At 39.0% G+C, this 24,813-nt stretch overlaps 2 protein-coding genes across 2 annotated transcripts; one reads left to right on the top strand and one right to left on the bottom strand.

The window, feature by feature from the left end:
* The first annotated feature begins 2 nt into the window (after positions 1–2).
* MOCS3 (molybdenum cofactor synthesis 3) lies at positions 3–4,952 on the top strand. The gene has a single exon (XM_042800875.1). It carries the CDS (start codon positions 59–61, stop codon positions 1,472–1,474), a length of 1,416 nt encoding a protein of 471 aa, XP_042656809.1. The 5' UTR covers positions 3–58; the 3' UTR covers positions 1,475–4,952.
* Positions 4,953–15,564: 10,612 nt separating this feature from the next.
* Positions 15,565–23,090, bottom strand: KCNG1 (potassium voltage-gated channel modifier subfamily G member 1). Its single transcript, XM_032993642.2, has 2 exons — positions 22,332–23,090; positions 15,565–21,823 (listed from the first exon to the last, which is right to left on the bottom strand). The coding sequence occupies exons 1-2, from the start codon at positions 23,088–23,090 to the stop codon at positions 21,053–21,055; spliced, it is 1,530 nt and encodes a 509-aa protein (XP_032849533.1). The 3' UTR covers positions 15,565–21,052.
* Positions 23,091–24,813: the final 1,723 nt, after the last annotated feature.

The following is a 24,813-nucleotide window of genomic DNA, read 5'->3' on the forward strand; positions in this document are numbered from 1 at the left end:
GGCGGCGCAGGCGGAAGCGGAAGCGACGCGCGCTGCATCGCGCGCTCTCCCCTCAGCCATGGCGGGCAGCGCGGAGGCAGCGCGGCTGTGTGCGGAGATCAGCCAGCGGGAGCGGGAGCTGCGCGGCTTACGGCAGCGGCTGGCCGCCGTCCTGGCCGGAGATTCTGCGGGCGACGACGAGGCTGCTGCGGTGGCCGCCGAGGAGTGCGCCGCCGCCTTTCCCGGCGAGCTCCCCCCGCTGCCCGCTCAGGCCTCCCTGAGCACTGCCGACATCCTGCGGTACAGCCGGCAGCTGGTGCTGCCCGAGCTGGGAGTGCGGGGACAGCTGCTCCTGGCCCGTTCCTCCGTGCTCGTGGTGGGCTGCGGTGGCCTGGGCTGCCCTCTGGCCCAGTACCTGGCTGCTGCTGGGGTCGGCCGCCTGGGTCTGGTGGATCACGACGTGGTGGAGACGAGCAACCTGCACCGGCAGGTGCTGCACGGGGAGGCCCGCCGAGGGCTCCCCAAGGCCGCGTCTGCTGCGGCAGCCCTGCGGCTGCTGAACTCCACGGTGCAGTACGTGCCCTACTGCGGTGCCCTGAGCCCTCGCACTGCCCTGGGGCTGGTGCGGCAGTACGATGTCATCGCCGACTGCTCCGACAACGTCCCCACCAGGTACTTGGTGAATGACGCCTGTGTCCTAGCTGGGAAGCCCCTGGTATCTGCCAGTGCCCTCCGGCTGGAGGGACAGCTGGTTGTGTACAACTACCAGGGAGGGCCCTGCTACAGGTGCCTCTTCCCCAAGCCCCCTCCGCCTGAGACGGTGACTAACTGTGCGGATGGGGGAGTGCTGGGTGTCGTGCCAGGCATCATGGGGTGCATCCAGGCCTTGGAAGTGCTGAAGATTGCTTCGGGAATGGGTTCCTCTTTCAGTCAGTTCATGCTGATGTTTGATGCCCATGAAGGGAGGTTTCGCAACATCAAGTTAAGACCAAAGAAACCGGACTGTGCTGTTTGTGGTGACAATCCATCTGTTACCTGCCTTCAGGATTATGAGGCATTTTGTGGTTCTTCTGCAACAGACAAGTGTAGGACTTTACATCTGCTGTCCAGTAAAGACAGGATATCTGTAGAGGAATACAAAAAACTGTTGGATGAGCAAGTTCCTCATGTATTGTTAGATGTTCGTCCACAAGTAGAAGTGGATATCTGTCGTCTGGTACACGCTGTCCACATTCCTTTGAGTAAATTGGAAGAAAAAGATGAAGAATATCTGGAATATTTAGAAAAAATAATTCATGAAGAAAAGCAAAGAACTAATGGCCAGACATCTTTTCCTGTATATGTTGTTTGTAAATTAGGAAATGATTCCCAGAAGGCTGTAAGAATTCTGCAGGAGTTACCCACCAAAGAATTTGGTTCTCTGTTAGCTAAGGACATTAGAGGGGGGCTCATGGCTTGGGCCAGTAAAATTGACCCAACATTTCCTCAGTATTAGAAATTTAAATGGTGAAAAAAAGACAAATTTTCGTAGTAAATTCCACAGGGTTTCATCTTCTCTGTGTGATGACTATCATGGATAGAATAGGAGATAGAAATATGATGTTAATTTTTTTTTTATGGTAATTTAAAAAAAATGTGTATTTGTAGATGTCTGATTATTTTTATAAAAATGTGAAACTATCCATGGAAATGGAAAGAAATTTATTTCTTGGTTATTATTTAATAGTGAGTACTTGGAGTAACTACTTAATTGTGCATGTGATGGTTGCGAATGACTCCTAATTAGTAATTATAACCTGGAGAATGACCAAACACAGGAGTAAAGCGAAAGTTTTTACTCATTCTCCTAACTGCCTAACAATTTCAAACAGTGCCTACAGTGATTAAAAGAAAACAACTAACTGTTAATGGTCAGTAGCGCTATTAAGCCTATTGTAGGGAATTGCCAAGACAGTGCTGGCAAAACTGTTTTGGTCAACATCTTTTAGTTCTCAGTAGAAGCATTGTGTACTTATGAAAGGGAAGTGCTCAGTGCAAATAACAGCACCTGCAGCAAGGGTGTTGTGTTAAGAACTTCCAGAGCCATCCATCCTCATTTGTTGGCTGGCAAAAGAAATGTATTTTACAACTTGCATAGAGAAACTGAGTTTAAATCTTGATAAGACATAAGTTTGAGCCCAGGAAGTTTGTAAGACATGCAGAAAATGCTTTTGTGAGATCTTAGAAGATTTCAAAGATTGAGAGGTGAAGAGGAGGCGAGAGAGAAAAAAAACAGATGTGGCCTCCCTTCTGCAAACAAAGACATATTTCATAAGCTTTCTCCCTGTTTGTTGTGATAGTTGCATATATCCTCAGTTGTACTTCATGGTTTTGTTAACTGGCATGAAGAGCTACACATATCTAAAAAGTTCTTGTAGGTGAACTGAATGAAAAGAAAGAGAAATAAATAGCTTCTCAACAGAGAGCTGCCCGAGTCCTCATCACTTAAGCATAGTAATTATCTTCTTATTGTATTAATTAAGGTATGGATTTCCTTTACTTCCTGAGGAGAAAAAAAAACACCTGTCATGACTAATCTTCACATTATACAAGGGCAAAAAAAAAAGGATAGTACCATTATAATTAGTAGTCAAAAAGGCATATTTTAGTAAAATAAATTTGACAACATCCACACCGCCTACTTTATTATAACACGCCATGGGTTCTAGCAGTAATAATCTTAGTATCTTGTGAAGGAAACAGGTATGTGAATTTGTAAATAGAAAGTCTTATCTCTTGCAATTTAGAGATAATGAGAACATTGAAAGCCATGTCTTGAAGTAAGTGTTAGTGCTTTGTGGTGCGTACTGGGAGAGTCTTAAGTCACGACCTTTTAAGACTGGTTGTGGAGGCTTGGTTCAGTTGAACATCTGGATTCTGGTGGGTTTCAGCTTTTGGGAGTTAGAAACTAGGGGCACTTGTTTGAAATGCCGGACCTCTGTTTTGATTTTTTTTACTGTGATGTCAAGAAGTGACTGAAACATAAAAGGAAACAGTAACAATAGTTCTCTAATATCCAACCTTCCAATGCTAAGCAATGGATGGTATGTCACATATCCACTAGACCTGAAAAAGTCATTCCTTTTCAGCAATGTGAACCTATGGACTTTGGGAGAACAGAGAGACTTTTTGATTCTAAATCTGATTACTACTTCCAGCAGATAGAAATCATGCGTAAAGTCTTTTTCCTTGTTACAGTATTTTAGCAGCAGATGTACACAAATTCTGTGAAGGAAAAAGGAGGTGACATTAAAGCCTGGGGTGTTTGGTGGATGATTTTTTGTAGTGAATTTATAACTGTATTTCTGGTAGCACATTTTCAATCAGGAAGCCTGACTGTGAGTCTTTGTGCTATATAGAAAATAATGAACGCATCAAGGATCTGGAGAACTCTGTGGAAAAACAGTGATAAGGATGAATGAAAATGGACCAAAACCATAGAATAAAATCAGAACTGGCAGAATAAGTAAATGCATCAAGTCAGGCTGACAAGAGACTAACTTTCAAGGATCTGTTCTATTCAAATGGCTTTTTGGAAAGACCACTCTTGCCAATCAACAGGGTCTAAGGTCCAAAGTATCTTATAGGAGTGCAGCATCTGAGATGCATCTGTTATTTTTGCATGGAGTTCTATGCAAAACTAATTGGGCAATACAATATAGAGATAGTTATTGTGTAAAGAACTAGTGGCTGAGTTCTGATCTCAAGGGACCATGCAAAATGTAGGTTTCTTTGGGGAAAAAAGTGTTCTCTTCCTTGACTTAGGATAACAATTACATTCTCAGCAAATATGAAAACATCTGCCATGCATTTTAAATAAAGATGGGGTCCATAGGGCTTGTCAAAATTTCATTTTTTTTACATGCTGGGGGTTTTATTTTATTTTAAGTTCAATTTCTTTTTTACCCCCTTGGCTTGCTGAAGTGATACACAAATCTTCCTGTAAATACAGTCCCCACACAGTGCTGGTGTCTTTGGAGATAGGCTGAAAAATCAAGGGCTGTGGGATTATAACTAAGCCAAAACCATTCTCATTATAGGAAAGGTATCTTTTATTTTGACTTGCTTTATTTCTTGAACTCTATAAAACATGCATTGGTTTTTCTGTTCACCAGGAATTATAGTAGCAGAGCTCTACTTAGAAATTCTAAGAGAAGCAATAAAACTATTATTTTGTATTGCTGCCAAAGTACTGTCTAAATATTGGTACATGTTGACTTTGTGAATGTAGACAAGCTGTTTTATTCAAGGAGCTTATAGTGTAGTTGGTCTCAGATGTTTTGTTAGAAAGGATAAGGTCCATCAGCAGAGTGTGTTTTTCCTTTGTCCTTCACTCTTGATGTCATGAGGTTGCTTTTCCTTGTTTGGTTATATTCTCTTTTAAATGGCTTACTAGAATTTGGCACAGGAACTAAACAGGAAATAGCTTCCTGTTAGAGGTTTAGGATAATAGAAAGTGACTGTAGCATTTTTTCTGAATTGCTGCATTTTAACATCTCCCACATGTAGGTCTATGGGATGGCCTCCCAGTTCATGCACAGAGTTAAATATTGAAACTTGTTTTTTCCAGGGAGATGGTTATTATTTTAAGGCAAGGCAAATCAAGCTGGCCTAGCTTTCAGGCAAGTCTAAAAGGTGTCTACACACAAGGTACTAATGTGTCTTGATAAGCTAAAATAATCCTTATTTTAATGGCAGGAGTCTCTCATCTCAAAACCCCAATAAATTCAGCACTGACATACTACAAAACTGTATGATTTAAAAGAAATCCCCCAATAATAATTAATGGAACAAATGTGGACAAATGTATAAGGGATTTATCCAAAACTCATTCTCAAAGTTGGTGTACCAGAACTTTAGGTATGTGAGCACTTCTATTATTATCCTATTTGTAAGCATAATATCTAATAAAAATTTAACTGTTCAAAACAAAAGTATGCACTAGATGCTTGAAATACTGCAAGCACAGGTTTATCTCTTTTAAAAAATGGAAGTTCTAAGCTGCCCTTTGTAAAACTATATCAGGAGAAAAATTTTAAGGACGTTTGCTAGATGGCACTGCAAGTTAATAAACCAAATAATTCTCTAGGTTGTAAGATGCAATTCAACTTTAGCAAGAGCTGAGGTTCACTTTTAAAAATGCATTGTTGTACAGGTCTTTTGAAAAAAGACCAGGGAAATAGAATAAAATGGAGCTGGGCAATTGAATAAGTACAATAATCCAAGAAAAAAATTATAATGGAAATTAGGTTTTGAGGGTAAGTTTTCAAAGCATTGTTTGTTTCAGAGACTTAACCTGAGGGTTTTTTCATATGTTATTTCAAAATGCTTTTGCAGCCAAAGTGGATAATTGTACAGAAAAATGCTATTAGAAACACTAGCAAAAAATTAAACTTAGATCTTAAATCTATGAAGAGGCACTGCAGAGTCAATGCTAATACTACTGAAAAGCATTGCAGATTTTCTTACCTGGCTAGGGGCAGGGTTTTTTTTGAATACTCAAGGATTTTTTTTTCCTTTTTGCTTTGTAAAACAAAATTTATGGCACAAAATCTTAAAAAAAAAAAAAAAAGTCCTTTAAGTCAGAGAATCCCCACACAACAAGGTGGATTCCTTGGGAAAACAAGAACTGAACTTGCAGATCTGATGTATCGAAACAAGCTCATAGGAATATCTGTGCCCAGAGTCAGACGTTCCTGTGGTAATGAAACTAGGTTGTGAACCTTAGCATCCCACATCATACTGCAGAAACATTTGATGCCTATCTTCAGTATTTAAAAGATAAAAATTTAAAAAATCATGCAAGTCTGCTCAGTGCAAGTGTCATGAAATAACCTAACAACAAGCTGAAGTTTTGCAGAAACTTCAGATAACAAAAGCAGCAATGGGCTATCCTCTTCTAGCTCTAAAGAAAAGTGGATAAGAGGACTGATGAAATGAGATGAAGATAAGCATATTCCTTTGTTTAAAGCTTCTGTAATTATAAGCATCTTGTAACTCAGGATTTATTAAAATAGATTTGAAAGTTTTTCTCTTTAGAATCTTTAGCATCATGTGTGGGATTAAGCTTGTATTTGTTTAATGCTGCAATTAAACATCTGCATTATGCTAGCAGTGGAGAGTCTGGCAGACCTCTTGGTTCATGGATAGACATCAAAAGCAAAGGTCTTATGAAGTCATGGCACTTGCATCAGTTTGCATGCTTGTGATTTTCATTGAAATCAAGGTGCTGGTCAAAATACAGAAATTAAAAGATGGTGTATTTGTTATTTCCTGCAATAGACTATCGCAATATTACATATGAAATGGCTTAAATCAGGTCCTGGTTAATTAGGTGAGTTGTTCCTGAAACTGAGTCATTCTGTCACTGGAGATTAAAGCCTTGCTTATCACTGTATATTTTAGAAAAGGTCGAGTCATTACAGTGTTAGCATGAGCTTTATTAGTGTCACTTGATTTATGCATGTGTCTGACTTACTAGCTCAGTGTTCGGAGCAGAATTTAAAAACCCGAGAGAGAGGAGCAGTGTGTACTATAATGTTTAGACGAAATTGCCAGGTGGGTTCAGCCAGTGTGTGTGCAGGCCAGGGCAGTGTTTCTCCCTGGGTTGTGTATAAAACTGTAGTGGCCTCTAAAACATCAGAAGATCATCTTTATAGTGACTGGGAAAAAAAAAGTATGTGTTCTCTTGCATTTGAACAAAATGCAACAAGATAGTTTGACATTCTTGGGAAAAAAAAACACAATAAAAAACAACCCCTGCTGTTGAGATCCCCATCACCCCAGAAAAACTGATTCTCCAAAAGATACTGAGCTTTTCCTTTTGACTGTATATAATTGTTTCTGTGATTTGGTAGTAACACGAAGACAAACGTTGAACTCTTGAGGAGAAAAGATTTTTTGTTCATTCAGACAGAAGTTTATAAAGGGTTTTTTATTAATGCTTAGGAGCAAGATGTAAAAAAAAAAAAAAATTACTTGCAAATTAAAGATACTAATATTTTTGATGTCAGGTATTATTTTTAATAGAACTTTTAGAAGGGTCTTTTTAAATCTAGGAACATAACCAATAGCTGTCCATCATTTGCACCTTCATAATAGTTAATTTCTACTACATTTATTCTGATTCGCTGTTTGAATTCATGCTGACAACTTTAATTGTGCCAAAAGTTTAGTCCTAATACCATTCTTACAGAATCTGTGTTGTAAGACTGCTTAAGTCATTGGTTGCTCTTTTATTATTTTTACAAGATTTTAATCTGCACCTCCTCTGCTTGGGCCTGCTGAAGTCAGTGGGAAAGCTCTGATACATTTCAATCTATAGGTCTTCCAAGTGTAGCATGGATTTGCTTTTTCTTCTGGAGTAAGAGTATGTTCAGCCCCTGCATTCCTTCCTGTATGACACTGAAGCTTTTGTCTTTTATTCCCATGTAATCACCTAATACTAATGAAAGGTGGCAGCTGTTTCTTGCTGGAGAACTTAAATGTATTGACCTACAGCAGGTCATGTTTATCTGACACCATCTGAGAAGTACTCTTATCTGAGTGAGAGGAAAATAAAGAGGAATAATGTAATATCATTTCATTTACAAACCATTTTTGTGTATTTCAGAAAGAACAATTACCTCGTAAAATGTAATGCCTTACAGCTTATGGCTGCCTTGTAAATACAAAGATCTTAAATTGCATCGCTGGTTAGTAAAAAAAAATACACTAAAGCACAAAGCTTTAAAAGGAAACTGCTCAACTTGTTTATTTTTGCTGTAGGCAATTAATTGGTTTCTTCAAAGTGCTGATAATGAAAAGACACTTTGTATTACTGGTCCAATTTCAATTTGCTTGCAGTTCACTGAAATCTGGTGAAGAACAAAAGAGTAAACAGTAACAACATTATTCTGTGGTTAAGATGCATGTCTGCAAACAGGATAAGTTTTAGCAGATAGTTTGCTGTTTAGTAACGTGAAAGTTTGCTGCCTGTTGGCCAGTGATTTCTCAATGAATATGCTGAATGTTACCTGTTCTACAGTCATCAGAATCATGGATCCATTTTAGTGAATACAAAACCAAGTCCAGGTTGTGGTGAAAAGCCTTCACAGCCATGGAGCTGTGTAACTTTACTGCTGAGACCAAAGCATGTCAAACACATCTGGGTTTGCAGTAGTTACTCAGGTGAGTTGTTATGTGAGGGGAAGTCTCACCGGTGCAGTGGAGTGGTGCATCGAGATAAAGAGCAAGATCATTTTTGCTTATGCTCATCAGAGTTCTTCCCACACAGAAGCCCTCCCTGCTGGAAGGAAGGATCAGTCGCTATAGGCACCAAGCAGGTTACTTCCCAGCTTGGACCCAGGCTGAATGAGAGAGATGGAGCTGAGTCATCCTGTAATGGTACAAGGTGCTTGATAAACTGGGCTGCTTTGTTCGATTACAGGATGTCAGTCAGAAATAACTGAGTAGTTTTGAAATGGCAGAGTTGAATAAAAAGCAGTTACATCCCTGAAGAGGGTAACTGGGAGAAGAAGAAAAGGGCAATCAAAAGCAGCAATAACTATGACTGGAGGCTAACTAGAGTTCCTCAGAGGTAGTACCAGGCCTTTGGATTTCTGGTGGGCATGATGTGGTCATACTTTTCCTCCTACATTAAGACTAGAAGCATAAAATAGTAACATATATTAGGGTAGTGAAATTTGGAGCACACTAATGGAAGTTTGGAGCAAATACTAATGTAAACCACAGGAAAACACACACATGCACATTGGTTTGTGGTATTAACCTTCTGTGGTTAATGTTACCATTGGTTAAATATACTGGCCCCACTGCTTACCTTACACTGCAGCTTCAATATACTTGTGGGGAAAATAAATATGGCATAGGAAAAGCAGCAGTACATTACTACAGCCCATGGTTTGGAAGGAGAAAGATTTCCTGGAGCTTTCTCCTTGAATAACTCAGAATTGTCTGAAAGAGTAATGATTTAATGAATAAGGCAAAAGAATGAGAAGAAATCTAGAGTTTCTGCTAAGTTTCGGCTGTACTCCTCTTGGGCAAGTCACTTTTTCCCCAGCCTCTGCTGTGTGTGTGTTGTGTTTAATTCTTACTCTAGTGACCAGATCCCAAGGAAGCAATTTAATAAGTGTGTTGTTTTAGAACAGCTCTAAGAACTAAAATTCATGGATTATGTGACTTGGACAAATCAGTGGGTTATTGAATCTGCTTTTCTGGAAGCAATGAGAAATGCTTGGTCACTTAGCACAAATACACTATAATCTTTATTGTGCGGTCAGAAGCTTGAGCCTTGCAGGTGCGTGCTCTTCACCTTTTCCGTATGGCATCAGGAAAGCAACTGGTATGTTCTGGTCTTGACAGCAGGAAAGGAAACTGGTTTCTGTTTGCCTGTTCTCCACTCTCTTATCACAGAACGGGTTAATTTAATCTGTCTTCACAATAGGGTTCATATGATTAATTCAGCTGATTGTCAGAGCCAACTGAAATATATCTATGTGATGGTGCTGCTCTGACCTCTTGTTCTTTTTATTGTGAAGTACTTGCAATTCTAATACTATCTTATCAGAAAAGCAAATTGATATAAATTTAGTCTAGTCCTATTGTAGTGCAAGTTTTCCAGCCAGAAAGGAAGCTATTCCTATTCTGTATCAGTATTACTTAAAATTACACTATCTATTGAAAACTAGAATCAGGCTACAGCTGTAGCCAGAACCAAGATCTGGAAAGGACTGCTTCCATAGAAGAATCCAGGTAGAAGAATCCACACAATGTGTATGGATTCAGCTACAGTCCTTCCTTGGCTGGGGCTCTCGTTTGTGTCGGCTGTAGGCTTTGCTGATCTGACCCTTTACCATCAGTCACTGAAGGAAGAAACCGGCAGCTGGATGTTCTTGTGGCTTCTTCATGCCCATGGCACAAGTCCCTTCTGTGCAAATAAGCTGTAGTTTTGTTCACAAGGTGTTCATGCTGTTGCTAGGAGACTGAATCTCTGCTTGCAAAGAAAGGTTACTTCCAAATTTAAAATGGCTCCTTATATGTTTAACTGGGAAATGAAGTCTCTTATACAAATGGGCATTTACCTGCTCATGAATAGTGAAAGGAATTCTTATTTTGTGAAATAGATTCCTAACTTCACAATGTAAGGGTTTGAAGCTCTGAAAAAAAAAAATCAGTGTTTAAACTCATCTTAATATATATATATTTATATGTACACGTACGTATGTGCACATGCAGAGCATAGGCGTATTCCAGATGCTGTGTGATAGAACTGTAAGTGTTAGGTAAAATTTATAGAAATCATTTCCAGATTTCCGGGACATGTGTATTGTCCATTTCAAATACCTTTCTGAAACTCTGCTCTCAGTTTCTATTTTATTACAGTAGTAGTGGGAGGTAACAGGTGTAACAATGGTTGGAACTCATTAAAACACCCTATAGGTGCCTTTTTACCTTCAGTTTATTAAAACTGAATTTGTGGTGGTATGTATTTCTGTTTTTCCTGCCTTTCAGATGAAAGCACCAACATGTTCTTCAACATTCAGAACTCGTGCTCATCTTTCAATCACTCTTGCTTGCTCCACTGATCCAAGGAATACCTGAATATTGACACTTTTAAAACAATAATTTATTTCCTTGCCTGTGCTTTCTGCCCAAAGTCCTTCTGAGGCCTCCTCATCTGCCGCCCTGATTTGCGTTAACCTCCTCCTCAATTAAAGCATCTTTAGTACCGTATTACAGTCCACTCAAAGCACCATTTCTGAGATGAAGTTTCTTGCAATTTCTTGGATGCAGTTACCTCAATCACTTCTTCAGTTTTCATAGTGACAAGCTTAAACTTAATGTCCTCATCTTGTTAACCTTTTTCAACATCAATAATTTTGTAGGCTCTTACCATGTTTCCTTCTTTATTTCCTTTCCCTTTGTACTGTGATTAAAAGCAATGGTATCAATGATGTACAATTCTTCTAAGAAAAAAAAAATAGAGCCATTATTCTACTAGCATAATGTGACAATTGCTAAGAATAACAAAGGTTTTAAGATTTTACGCAGTACTCAAAATACAGACATTGGTGGAGACTGATTTATAACACCTGGGTGCTGTTGAATGTTCTATATTCCAGCAGTACCTAAACTTGAACAAAAGGGAGAAGTTTTGTGACTTGTCCTGGGGTGACAGAAGATTGGCAGGACTCAAAAACATCTTGCTTTTAGTCTTCACATTATTAATTTCATATAATACTAATAATCAGTTGTTCCAAGGAGCTGGAACTCAATGGAGTTCTGGGAAGAGATGAAGGTACAGATCCGTTCTTCCAACAGCCAACTGGATAACTTGCATTGATACTGGAGGAACTGGTGCTTTCTTCCTGGAGATAGTGCTCTAGAGACGACTGTTTGTATGACACTACTACAATTTTCAACTTTCTTTTGTCTACCACCAAGTCACTGACAGGAAGAGGCTGACAGCCGTTCTCCCACACCAGTGCTGACATCTCAGAGGCTCTTGTTCAGGCACGACTCACTACATCGACAGACATCCATTCTGCTGGGCACCTTATTCTCTCTTTCAGCTGTCCATATGATTCACCATTGCTGTAATGCCTGCAGAGGTCCAGCTGGGAAGATGAGATAGCTGTACTGCAAGTAGTTACAGTACAGGAAAATTGTTCTTACTTATCATGGTTGCACCCTACTCATTCTTCATGTCTACTTGTTTATATTCTTTACCTGTTTTTTCTCTCTCCAGTGAGCTCCAAGCATGCAGAAGTAGAAAGGGTGACAAAGCTACTTAAGTCTTAAGTAATTCTACTGATACAAGTTCAGAGTGAAAATCCCAGGAAGAAATTATATGCAGAAGAGGAGGTTGGTCTAATCCCAACTAATGGACAGTACGCTAAATGTTTGTGCATCCCTACTGCTAAATGAACTGTCACAGAAGTTTAATGTGGTAGTGTTTTGAAGTTACAGTACCGTCCCTTCCTTAAGACTTCCATTGCACTTTTGGAGATAGATACTTCTGAATTTATTTATTTATTTTTAACTAAACCTCAGACAACAGGGAAGCAAATATTCCCTGTTTGGATGTTGTTTAATTTAGAACCTGAACCTCACAAAGTCATTAGGCTTTGGGTGGCAAATTGGGGATTAGCGCCTTGGTGACATCTTGCTTATTTACAGGAATGAACATGAAAGTCCTCCTTTTCTCAAAGGCAAAGTTTGTTTTACATTAACTGCAGAATATCTCCTGCCGACTGCTCTCCCACCAGCAGCATTTCTCTCCTCCCAGGCTGAAGCTTACAGCTCCCCTGCTTTTGTCCTCTCCCTCATCCATGGGTCACTCTAAATTAGTGCTGCCACTGTCCCTCCTGTTGGAAACTGCTCATTTCTGTCCTGTCCTTCTGCAGATGTTGGTGTTCATTTATTCTCCTTGAAAAGGCTCCCTGAGGAAAAGTAACCCCAGCAAAGCAGTAGGTTGATTGCTCCCAAGGACTGTCAGTGCCTCTCTGAGGAACGCGTGGGCATGGGTTCATGGCTAGCTCTGGGAGAGCAGAACTCTGGAAGTTTGGGTTTAGATGACCCTGTTCTGTAATAGCACCTCGAGCTACAGATTTACACCCTAGTGTTGACATTTGGGATTCACAAGATTTAACTGTTACTTGCCATGCAGCCTATTGCTCCGAACAGTGCCTGCTGTTTACAGCTTCTTTACCAACACAGAAAGACTTGATTGCTCTTTCTATTGAGCTTGACCTATCCATTGTGTTAAATTCTCTGCCTGCCTTCAGATCAGTGCTTAATGACAGTTCTTTTCTCTTTTGAGCCTAACAGAGTGATAGCTTCACTTTTTTCATAGATGTGTTGTAAGTTTGAGAAATACAGATTGATCCTCCAACAATGAAAAAGCAGCAATTTCATAGTTTCTGTTAGAAAAGATGCTCTGTATGAGGTTACCTTCTGACTTGAAACATCTAAGGGGAAAGATTAGATTCAAGTTTTCTGTAGTTAGGGAGACAGATAGATCTCTCCTTTGCAGGGTGATTGATCCCAGCTTACTATTGGTGTCTGGGATGGCTGGGAAAACTGCTGATCCCTGCTGGAGCCCAGTCAGCTGGGTGATGGTAGATGCCTCACTGAGTGAAGTAACTTCTTAGCAGTGCTGACACAGGCTTTTCCTGGCACCTCTCTGCCCTTTGCCTTGGGCTACTACAGGTATTTGTGTGACTGCAGGGTGAACTGGATCAGGGAATCTTCTTACTTATTTGTAGGGAAGACAAATTTCCTGGTCCCACAGCAGCAGGAGTGCTTTTACTGGCGGAGTGGAAATGAGGGGTTTGGGTAAGGCACATCTAAGCTCTTTGAACATGGAGCAATCGCACAGGTACAGCTAACTGAATGATTCTTTTTTATTTATTTATTATTTTTTTTTTTATTTGAAGCAGGTCTTGTAATTTCTTTTATAAATAAAATTCTAACTCCTTGCTTACCAGAGTGCTCTTGTACAGGTGATGGAAGTGTTTACATTTTCCCCATGTGACCTTGATGCTTGTTAATTTTAGTCAGATAAAGTTACATTAGCCTTTTGAAAAATGTCACTTACCAATATTTCATCCAAATAAATGCTGCATAAATATTTTTATGGGTATTTATCTAGTGTCAATATGTACTTCACACTCCCCGAAGGTATGGTGACGATATCTTCATCCCAGTTTCCTTGCAGATCTAACAGGCTGCTCTAACATCCTGCTCTGGCAAATGAGAGGCCACGGATGCAGAAGCCAAGCAGTGCAATGGATTTAATGTTTTCCTCTATATTTTAAAAATAATTTATCAAAATATTTTATACATCCTTTTAAAGACGACTGGCGCGGATGGATGTTTTAGGGCCGGGACTCCAGCGGGAAGTGCCGGGAGTGGCCCGTAGATGGCAATCTAAGATCCGGGAATCGGGAGTCTCCTCTCTGCATCGATGAAAAACAGTTATCTTACCCAAACACTGACACACTGCTTGGATTTATAGTGTTTCTTAGCAACTCCTGACTCTTCTAACAGCGCTGACCAACTCATCCTCTGTGGCTAGTCATGCATTTTGAGCACTATAACTTTCATAATTAGAAATACAATCATACTCAGATACAGCAATAATAACAGATTTTGATTTACAGGGAAAACTTTCCCTTTGGTGTTGCATATCAGTAGTATGCAAAAGCTTAAATATGCATCATGGTCCTGTGCTTAAAGTACTTTATCTGTGAGCCAGAGTTCCTGGTGTCAGTGGAAGAACAAGGAGTCTGTAGGAAAAAATGCATGTGCAGGTTTACACAAGTCCCACCAAAAGGAATATTATATTAACACAATAACAGGGCTTATAAAAGCCTCTGTGGTGTGATGAGGATTCCAGCCTTACCTCGTGATATTGTTGCTGGTGCTTCTTTTCTGTTCCCATCAAATCATGTTTGTTTTCATCCTGTGATGCCCATGTTGCATTTGTGCTTTCTCACCACACTAAAAAGAAAACTTCACGCACTTACTGTGACGTGTGATGCTTTGCAGTCTTAACTTTCCCCATGAAAGTCCCCAGAAACATTCCTCTTCAAAATTAAAGACACCTTCAATTCCAGTGTCGGATCTGGTTTGCTTGAGGGTAGTATTTCTTGGTTTCCCAAAATGTGAAACAGTCATCTTTTCCTTGGTTGACCTGGGAACTACTACCACTGTAAAAGTTACAGATGATATCACTCAGCATCTTTGTGCATTGCTAATTAAAATGAAAGCATTGCTTCAATTACTTCAGCAATTCTGTGTCAGAACTCTGTTTCTATAGATAATTAATTATAGAAACTTATTCTAGTTCACTCAGTGTTGTTGCTGACCACTTTACTTGCATGCTTGAGAGCTGTAAAATTAGCTGTCTAGTTTTGGAAACAAATAGCCTTGTTTTTTAAAAAATTCTAATTCCAGATGATGTCTGAGAAGTACTTGCATTCCAGGTCGGTCATTTGAGCAGGCTAATTATTGTAGTTTATAGCCCTGTTTTTCTGGACCCACAATGAATGTAGGAATAGCATTATGACCATAATTAAGAATGGCTAGAATATTGCTGTCTTTAAAAAGGATATCTGATAAAGGAGAAATGGAAACCTTAGCTTGACAGCGTTACATGTATTTATCTACCCTAGCTGACTTCAGTGTTGCACAAGGCGGCTGTTGAATTCATGTCATGAGGGCTACAGGGATAACAAATTAATATTTATAAAGTGTAGCAATTATGCTCTAATTACCCTAATTGGCCTGCTGTGTTTCCAGTTATGGCAGAACTTTATTTCTGTTCAAGAGACGTGTGCTTCTGGATTAGTTCCCGCAGATAAAGAGAAAGTAAAAGCCCTGTTGGACAGGGCAGGAGCATCCCCTGATATTATGAACCTGCAGTTTCTTCACTGTGCTTTTGGCAGGGCTAATAGCATCCTTAATATCTTTAGTGATTTCTAGGGAGTGTTTCAGAGGATATGAGATGCTGGAAAATTACAAAGAAAAGCAATGAGCAGAAAGGGAGAGAGGTCTAGTTTTATTGTTAATCATTAGTAGGCCAAACTCTGACCATTTTCAGTTTGGCAGCACAGCTCCTTGACATTATTTGTGATGTAGAAATTTATCTTTATTTGTGGTGTATGATTTTACATAGTGATGGACAGCTACCAAACAAGGAATCCTGTCCTAAGGACTTACACTCTAATGTTACAAGACAAGACAGAACATGCACAAAGCTGAATTGATTCAGTGAATTACAAGTTTTGAATCTAAACTGATCTTCACTTTCCTGGTTTTTATATGATCATTGCTATGTTAGGAACACTGAGATCATTAGTAATGCTGAAATGGGATTGCTAAAATGCCACTGAGGAAGTGGTAAATGAGTGAGTGGGTAAATCATCTAGTGTTAAACATTTTCTGTGTTAGCAGTAGAACTTTTGAAGTGTATTTTTGTTGACATTCATCTGCTGTCATGAACTCTAGTTTCATGCCTTCAGTTCTGCCTGGTTTCTCTAGGCTGTACTCTTTGTGCCCATGGAATACCGCAGTTCCACCATCTCAGAAGGCAGTGTACTTGGACTTCTCCTCCCCCACTTGTATTTTTGGTACCCATGTCATCTTTTGGATAGATACTGAATTCACTGTCAAATCTTGAATAAGGAAGCCAATGGAACTATTTAACACAGAAAAAAGTAGGCCATATACTATTGTAGTAACTGCTGTTAGAGAAGAATATGGTGAGTAATGAATGTGAAAATGGTGAAACCCTGTGACAGCTGGCCCAGAGTCAACTGGTCAGGTTAGGGGTTAATGTCACTGACTGACACATGAGCACAGATTGATGTCACAGTATCCAAAGTCACATTTGTCACTTTGTTGTTTAATTTATGATTAAACACAGTCAATTAAATCCATGTAGTTTTAGGATAGCCAATCCAGTTTTCAGCCTGTTGCAAACCCAAGAGAAGGATATGAAATTCTGTAGCTTTGTTATGAGCAGTATCTCTTCCTTTCTTCTTGTTTTAACTGACTAGTCCTTTTTCTTATCTAAGCAAACAAAAAATCAGTAATTGTATGGAACAGAACTATTTTATAATCAGGCATGAGCTGCCAAGAATATTTGCCGCTTTCTTACTGTTCGAAACTGACCCTGACCAAGAACAAGCTGACCTCTCTGGATCTGGATTCTTTGTGCTGCTTCGTATTCCTTGGTCCCCATACACAGTGAACGAGATGTGGAAAGGACAAATAATGTAGAGTTAGTGCTGGTAGATATTGGTGGTTCTGTGCAGTTGAAGAATAAGACTCCAATTCATCTATTCTTGCATTAGCCTTTTAATGTGACACCTGAATTGGGGTTCTAGTTCATTCTAGGCTCCTTCTATTAAAAAAATAAAAAACAGAGGCACTTTGGTAAGTGCCTAAAATGAATTTTTACTCCGAACCATAGTCTGTAGCATAAAGGACTGTTTGAGTGGATAGCTTTTGTTCACAGAGATTCCTAAGAAACTTTGGGTTTGGTTACAGAGGAGAGCTATAGCAATAGGAATGAGATCCTTCTACAGCAAAAATTTTTGCTTTTGCATCAGCCTGAATACCCAGTTAAACTCTACCCACACAAGTCATGAATGTACAGAGCATGCCAGTTTTCCTTCCCAGACATGCATCTGATGATGTGTAAATCCATGATTCAGTTCTGCATGATTCTTTTTATTGTTTAATTGGACATTGCTGAAGTATCTGACTATTCAATTACACTACTAAAGCCTTTGACTATGGAAACCTGGAGTACTGAATTACAGTGGAAAAAATCTAAAGGGACAAATGCAGACAAGTTCTATATATTCCCTAAAGAGAAATTTCCCTAAGACCTTGACCTGTAATGAATGCTAGTGTAATACAAATTATTCCAACTCACCTTGCTAATTATGCTCTTTGATGTAATTAGAGAAGTCTTGTGGCTCTGTCTTCATTTATCAATGCTGTACTAAGTGATTTTTGTTGCTTTTGTTATTGTTTTTGAGGAAGGAGGATGGAAAGATTTTAGAGAAAGTAATTTAATATACCACCTTACCTGGAAATTCTGGTTTTATTGGGGATTTTTCTCTTTCTCAATCTCCACAGATCCTTCCTGTTCTTTTCTGAATCTGTTAGATTCTTTGGTTAAATGGTTAAAAAATTTTAAAGTTATGTCCCAAGTAACTGTGATTATGATTCTTGGGACAACATGGAGGAAAGAGGTTTCCTTATAGAAGCTGCTGAATTGGTACCTAGTTTTTTCTATACTGACATTCTTTCCTAGTAAATGCTTTCTGTCACAGGCAGCCTGCTTCAGCTAGCAATGCTCTTAGCCCAGACTCTCCCTTAGCTGCCACTTACTTCTCATATTGACCCCAGATTGTCAAGCATGCCTATAGCATGTGTGACAGTCTTTCTATGCCATAAGAAGCACATGAAAATGAAAAAAGAGGCTATCACTTTATTAATCAAAAGTAATACAGCTACTGCTGTTTGAGTGCATATGTACATATTACTGCAGTATACAGAGATAATATAAATAGCAATGCAAGCCTATCTCTACTGGAGCCATGCACCACTTTTTCAGTGGCAATTCAAACAATTCTTTTGACTTCATAAAAGCACAAAGTGTTTTTATTGGAACTTTCTTGTTGACTGTACATGCTGTTAAAATGCAAAAAAGAGTGACAGCTGACTTGGTAGCTATCATCAGCTGTGTCACTGGAAACAGTCAGCTTTTGACTCAATCCATAAATTTCGTGAATTTGAGTAAAAATTCAGATAATATACTGTAGAGGCATAATCATCTTAGACCCTCAGCCTTCACAGTGAAAGATGGAACACAGCATGTGGGTTTCATACTAACGTTGTGATCTTAAGACTTATAGCTGGATTTATTTAGCATAAGAACTACAGTATGTATTACCTCCTGTAAAGTATAAGCAAGTTTGTTACAGTGATTCATAATAAAACATGTTGATATGCTTACAAGTAATGTGTTGCCAAGCACAAAATTACATAGGGGTACATCCAGGATGGCTTATTTGTTCCTGGTTTAGGCAGAACTTTGAACAGGCAAGATGCTTTCACAGGTTTGCTCAATCAACACCCAACTTCAGGGTGATACTTTTTATTTTTTTTTTTTTGTGTTGGACAATAACTTTAGAATTAAGCTATAATTTGGGGATAAAAAAATCTTTATTTTTTATGATACATGAAATAAATGAGCATTAATTTAATGTTTAGACCTCGAGAAAATTGATGTACCTTCAGCATTTATTAGCTAGCATAACATGGAAATAAGCTTAGGTTTTATTTGGTAAGTCTTGATTTCTCCTTATATTCACTTACAGCCTGTCAAACGCATTCTCAGATGAGCAACTGTTGCTCACAGGACTAATCTAATTACCAGTTCTTTTTATAACAAATGCTGACACAAAGGTAGAAGGATGTATAGCACTTGTGCTGAAGCCAATGCTACGGATGATCAAACAGTTTTGAAATTAAGAGTATTTTGGATGGAAAGTATATCCCTTTTTTGTCCAACTCTAATTAAAGCTGAAGAACAAGAGTGTAAAGCTGGTTACATTCGTAGCTCTGGCACATAATTAATTGTCAAGAGTTAAGACTGGATATTTGAACACTCTGCAGTAATGCTCCATAGGCATATTTACCTACGACAGGCCGAAGAATGCTAGAGCCCTAATTATTTGTAAAGTAAATTTTGAAAAGTTTTAGAATTATTGTATAAGAATATCAGAACAATTTCAAATTGTATTTTAAAGACATTTGAAAGGAAAACCTTTGGGTTTGTGGGCTTGGCCAAATGGCATAGGAATTCTACCTTTTTTGAAAGGACAATGTTTGTGTCCTTGGCCTTAATTTAAATCACAAAACCATCATGCATTCTGGCATTTCTAGCAAGCTGCTTCAGAAGTGCCAATAAGCAATAGTAATTTTGAAAATTAGGATAGAGAAGCACTGGTGAGTGCAATGAAAACTTCTAAAATTCTCTAGCTCTTAACTGTTAATAAGGAAATTTAGTAAAAAAGAGGGGAAAAAAAGGTGAAACTCTTCAGATTAGCTTTTCTTTACATCTGAGCACACAAGAAATCAAACAAGTGGATTTAATTAATTTTTTAAAGTTTTGGAGTTTTTCTCCTAAGATGTTAGGCAAGCTAGTCTCACTCACTCTAAAATAAATGGGAAGTCTGTCACTAATTTTCATAGAAACCTGTGCCAAACCTGAGTGTCTCATTGACCCATGTACTCTCACTGACTTCAATAGGGGAACCTAGACCAAGACACACATGTAGATGAAGAATACACAGTTGTGTTTTGGAACCTTAATTGCTTTTTCATATCATATTTAAAAATTTCTCCATTACTATGATGTCTGTAATGATGGCAAAGGTAGAGTTAATCAAGTCTTAAGTCCCTCATGTTTGAGGACAGTAAAATATAAAGCTGTCAGTACCCCCCCACTCCATGACTCAAATGATATTTTCTTTTTTTCATCATTGGCAACTTCCCACGACCATATATTTTCTGCTCCTTTTAAAGAACCAAATGCTGAATGTGAATGGGTAGCCGCAGCATTGATTTGCCAAGTAATGGTAGGGTGTCCCCTGGAAACAGGCCTCTTTGAATTCTGTTTCATATCTGAGGTAAAGTAAAAATATGGAAACAGATGGTAGAGAACAACTGGCATCTCATCATGCATATTTCATTCGATTGCAGCTAGTAACCTCTTGATAATAATATTAAATGCTACAAAACTCAAAGGCTTTGTTCTTGGGAATACTGCATTCAATGACATAGGATCAGCACTGTAACTTCAATTAAATTTTGAAACTGGTGAGCTGTAAGTATTTACATCTTTAGCAAAGTTATAATACAAATGACTCGATTCTTCTTTTCTGGTACATTTAGGGCTGACTTACAAAGAAATATACAGTTGCTGTTGTGAATGACAAATCTTACTTAATGTTTTTTTAAGAGCACAATGGGACAAACATCTGTGGTTATTTCCATTACGCTCTAAGGCGTTTTACTGGGAGAGAATTTAGCCATTAACTTTGTTGTATTTACATTATTTATATACAAGAAGAACAAGAACAACAGCAGCCTGTTTAATGATTATATACATTGTGATTTGATTGGAAAAATGTGTATTACAAATGACAAAACAGCCTGTCAAGTACATAATTATATGTTGTTCTTTTTTTTTTTTTTGTCAGAGAACTTTTAATTCCTAAAATCCAACTGTATGATCTCAGTGAAAGATCTGTCCTATACATTATACTGGAGGGGAAAGAAACAGCATTAATAGACTTCTTAAACCACATCAGTTCTTGGTTAATAGCTTCTTTTCTTAATTTTAGTATGAGGGTTACTTTTGTAAAATGCTTCCAAAGCAAATTAAAAGATGGAATCTGATACAACAAAACATTACTTGACATCAGGAGAAATAGTAACTTAAATTTCATTTGTTGTCCCTTGTCTCAGAAGAGATACTGGGGAATAAAATATCACTCCCTTGTGATGCATTGCTTATCTGAGACTTTGTTTTTAATAAGAACTGTGCTCTCCTGTACATTATTCTTTCCTGTTCTTGCTTTAGCTCAATGTAGGAGCGTGAAAACGTGTGGAAGATGGAGGTGACTGGAAATGCCATGAGGAGGATGCCACTCAGTATGCTGCTTAGTGCCACCACTTGGCCGGGAATGCTCCTGGGAACCATATCTCCATAGCCTACCGTGGTCATGGTGATGACAGCCCACCAGTAGCACGCGGGGATGCTGGTAAACTCCTGCGAGTCCGCCATCTCGTTCTCAATGACATACAGGAGCGGTGCAAACAGTGCGATGGCCACGCAGAGGAAGAGCAGCAAGAGACCAAACTCCCGGGTGCACCTGCGAGCGGTCAGCCCCAGCGTCTGCAGCCCCAGGGAGTGCCTGGCCAGCCGCATGACGTACAGAATCCTCAAGGCACGGAGAATACGAAGGACCAGACCTACTTTGTCCAGGTAGATGCTCCCAGAGCTGGGCTTTTTATAGCCCACTGAAGTGGTGTCTACTAGCAAAGTGATGTAGTATGGCAGAATGGCTATTATGTCTATCAGGGTTAATGGTCTCCGCAAAAATGCAAACTTGCTCTTTGCCTGGATGAATCTTAGCAGGAACTCCAGGGAAAACCATGCCACACAGACAGACTCCACAATGAAAATATTGTAGCACATCTGGGAACACTCACCCTGTAGGAAAGAGGAGGAGTTTGTAATTGGCACTGGATAATAACTATTTTAGTTGGTACAGTGACAGGAAGAGAAGTTTTTGTGGGTTTTTGTTTTTTTTTTTTTCAACCCCAAAACATTAAAGAAATTGAAGCTGTTGCTGTGGGGAAACACACTGACAAATTGCAACAAGTTAAATGCAAAACTTAGAAAGGAACTACTTATTCCAAAGAAGATATTGCCTGGTAATTTCAGGCTTTCTAAATAGCAAACACAAAGCTTAACAAGGTAATATACAGTTGTATAGAAGAGTGCACACTAACATAATTTTCTTTGGACATAAAACTTGATACGATTAATTCTCTTACAAATAATTGAACACAGTAATGTAAGATTTCAAATACCCCGTGTTATTTTCCCCCCTCTAAAGACAGCTGCAAAATCCCCATGTAAATCAATACCATCAGACCTTGTACTTGTTCTGCTCTTCCCAGCACATACCATTTTCCATCCTGAAGAGCTAACTTACCTTTTCCTCCTCCTCCCTCAGGTCTGGCATGGTGCTGATGGATAAGTTCACTGCTGTAATAGTTACAAATAAAACAGACAAACAAGCAAACACCTTTCCAGGGAGGCCGGACTGGGGCCTTTCCACCATGTCTTGCAACTTTCTCATGCACAAGCCAATTTTTGTCTCCTCTACTGTTTCACCTGTTGTTTCATTTTCTACGAGGTCATCCTCCCGTTCATTTATTTCCGTAAACTCCTCCATTTTTTGCAGATATCTCCTTTTACAACACCAGTCCAAGTTGTCTTCCTCAATTCCCCAGTAAAGCAGCTCCTCTTGGAAAGACAGTGCACACATCTCACGCAAGAGCCGAAGTTTTCCAACCCGCAAAAAGGTCAGGATTGTCCTGAATGCCCCTGGGTTGCGGTCGAAAAAGAATTCATTACATGTCACATCATAATCATCACAGATGTTTAGAATGTCGTCAAAATTATTACAGAATTTTAGTTGTCCCAAACGTGTCAATGGGAATTCATCAAGCGTGGTCCATGGGAGCAAATACTTAATGCCCCCTACGTTTATAATAATATGATGCTTCCGATCATCAGGGTGAAAGCCTTTTAGGAGATCCTCTTGAGGGTGAATTACCTTGGCTCTTTGGTAAAAGACTCCCTTAAGGGTTTCTGTTTCTGGAAAGAATGTGTGGTTGAAGGAAGTATCTGAAGCACAGCTCAGGGCACTATAGTCATAGTCGGAATTTTCTCCAGGTAGAAGAGTCATCTTGGAAGATAACTTCACATCACTTCGCTACTTCTGCAAGTGTCTTCTGGAACAAAAAACAGATATATGGGGTGAGTGAATGAGAAGTTGTTTTCAAGTTTGGAACAAATGTAGTGACTGGAGCTCGAAAACATTTATGGCTGATAAAAACAATTGGAAAGAAAACAGCAGTGGCTGAGTATGGTTAGAAGACCTTTCTGGTGAGGCTGGGTTTATCCAGCTGGGTAGAACTGACTCTATAAAATGCTGCTCCCTTGTCTGGGAGCTCTACTTGGCATATTTGTCACACTGGGGCGCTCCTCCTGTCTCAGATACAGAGGTCTCAGTTGCCAGTGGATACAGAGGGAAACCAGGAATAATTCCAGCATGTGGCAGGATATTCCTGGTTCAGAATGGAAGTATAAAAATTATGACAGTATCACGTAAAAACACAGAATTTAAGTGTGTTTTGTAGAAAAGGAAATAGTATATTTTTGTTTAACTATTACACATAAAAATCATAATAATTTTAGTACCCATAAAGTATATAGAAAGAAACAGAAGTCAATTATGTTGTAATTCAGTAAATACACACTTCTGAAAAACACTTTGTACAAGACTAATTTCTAAAAGGCCATATGGAAACAATTCTGGGAAAACACACCCCACATACTGACGATCACATAAAATGTTTGTATAGCGTTTATATACATTTACTGACATGGCAATTCCCTTTTTATGGCCTCATTTACAAAAGATTGCAAAGAAATACATGATTTCTACACAAACTTTGGAATATTATTTCAGTTACAACTGCATCCCATATGTAGTAATAGGTCTTTACCCTTACAATGGATTGAACAGTAGCTGAGAGCCAAAGTGATGGCCTTCACCCTGATTATAGGAAACGAAAAAATTCTTATGATGACTTTGAAAATCATGTTCAAATTCTGCTCACACAACACTAGTGTAAAGTCTGTGGAATGAAGTAACCACAGAGTTCAAATAGGTACAAAAAGCAGGTACTGGAAATGTTGAACTTTTTGCCTTCCTAACTCACTGCATTTTAAAAGTCAGACTGAAAGTCTGCTCACACACTGGAGCATTGAACAGTACTGCTTCTAGATCTTCCATCAGTACAGTGTGGAATTGCTGAGTTTAATTTGATAAGAGTATTTATTTATTAAGTAGATTGTACAAGAAATAGATATTAATTATGCACAACTGTTCTAATTTTCTAGTCTCAAGTCCACAGGAAAGTAATAAATATTACACTTGATTGGCTTCAGTAGCAGTGCACAGTTTTGCTCCTTCCCTGGCTGTACTTACCTCCCCTTGGATATTCACCCTGAGGTTATACACCCTGCTAGGGTGACTTCCTTAAACACAGAACAGTAGTTTTCAGAAGCTGGGGTTTACAAACCACACCAATAGTGTTATGTATTTATCATAGAATAAAACCCCATGAATACACAACAGCAAAGTACTCAAAACACAGCTGCACTTCAGTTTCAGAGCAACAGGATTCCCTTGCTGCAAGGGGGACTTATAATGCTGTTTTCAAGAAAATACTATCTCAGTCCTGCTCCTACACTTCCCAGAGGGATAACTCTGAACAGAGCAGCTTCTTACATACTCTTACAAACAGGTGGCCCGAGGTGAGCTGTGGATGGAGTGGTATTTCCTGATTCCTCACCCGTAATCCTCTTTCGTACAAAAGGAAATTAGTAATTTACTTACCTTT

Source organism: Tyto alba, unplaced genomic scaffold (assembly GCF_018691265.1).
Source record: "Tyto alba isolate M040663 unplaced genomic scaffold, T.alba_DEE_v4.0 Super-Scaffold_33, whole genome shotgun sequence".
In the NCBI taxonomy this organism is placed as follows: Eukaryota; Metazoa; Chordata; class Aves; order Strigiformes; family Tytonidae; genus Tyto; species Tyto alba.

What these genes read in the sequence shown, in the direction of transcription:
- KCNG1 (XM_032993642.2), bottom strand. Translation starts at nt 23,090, where the DNA reads ATGACTCTTCTACCTGGAGAAAATTCCGACTATGACTATAGTGCCCTG. An exon ending in TGAGGGAGGAGGAGGAAAAG is followed by an intron (nt 21,824 to 22,331) that starts GTAAGTTAGCTC and finishes TCTTTCCTACAG; the next exon opens with GGTGAGTGTTCCCAGATGTG.
- MOCS3 (XM_042800875.1), top strand. Translation starts at nt 59, where the DNA reads ATGGCGGGCAGCGCGGAGGCAGCGCGGCTGTGTGCGGAGATCAGCCAG.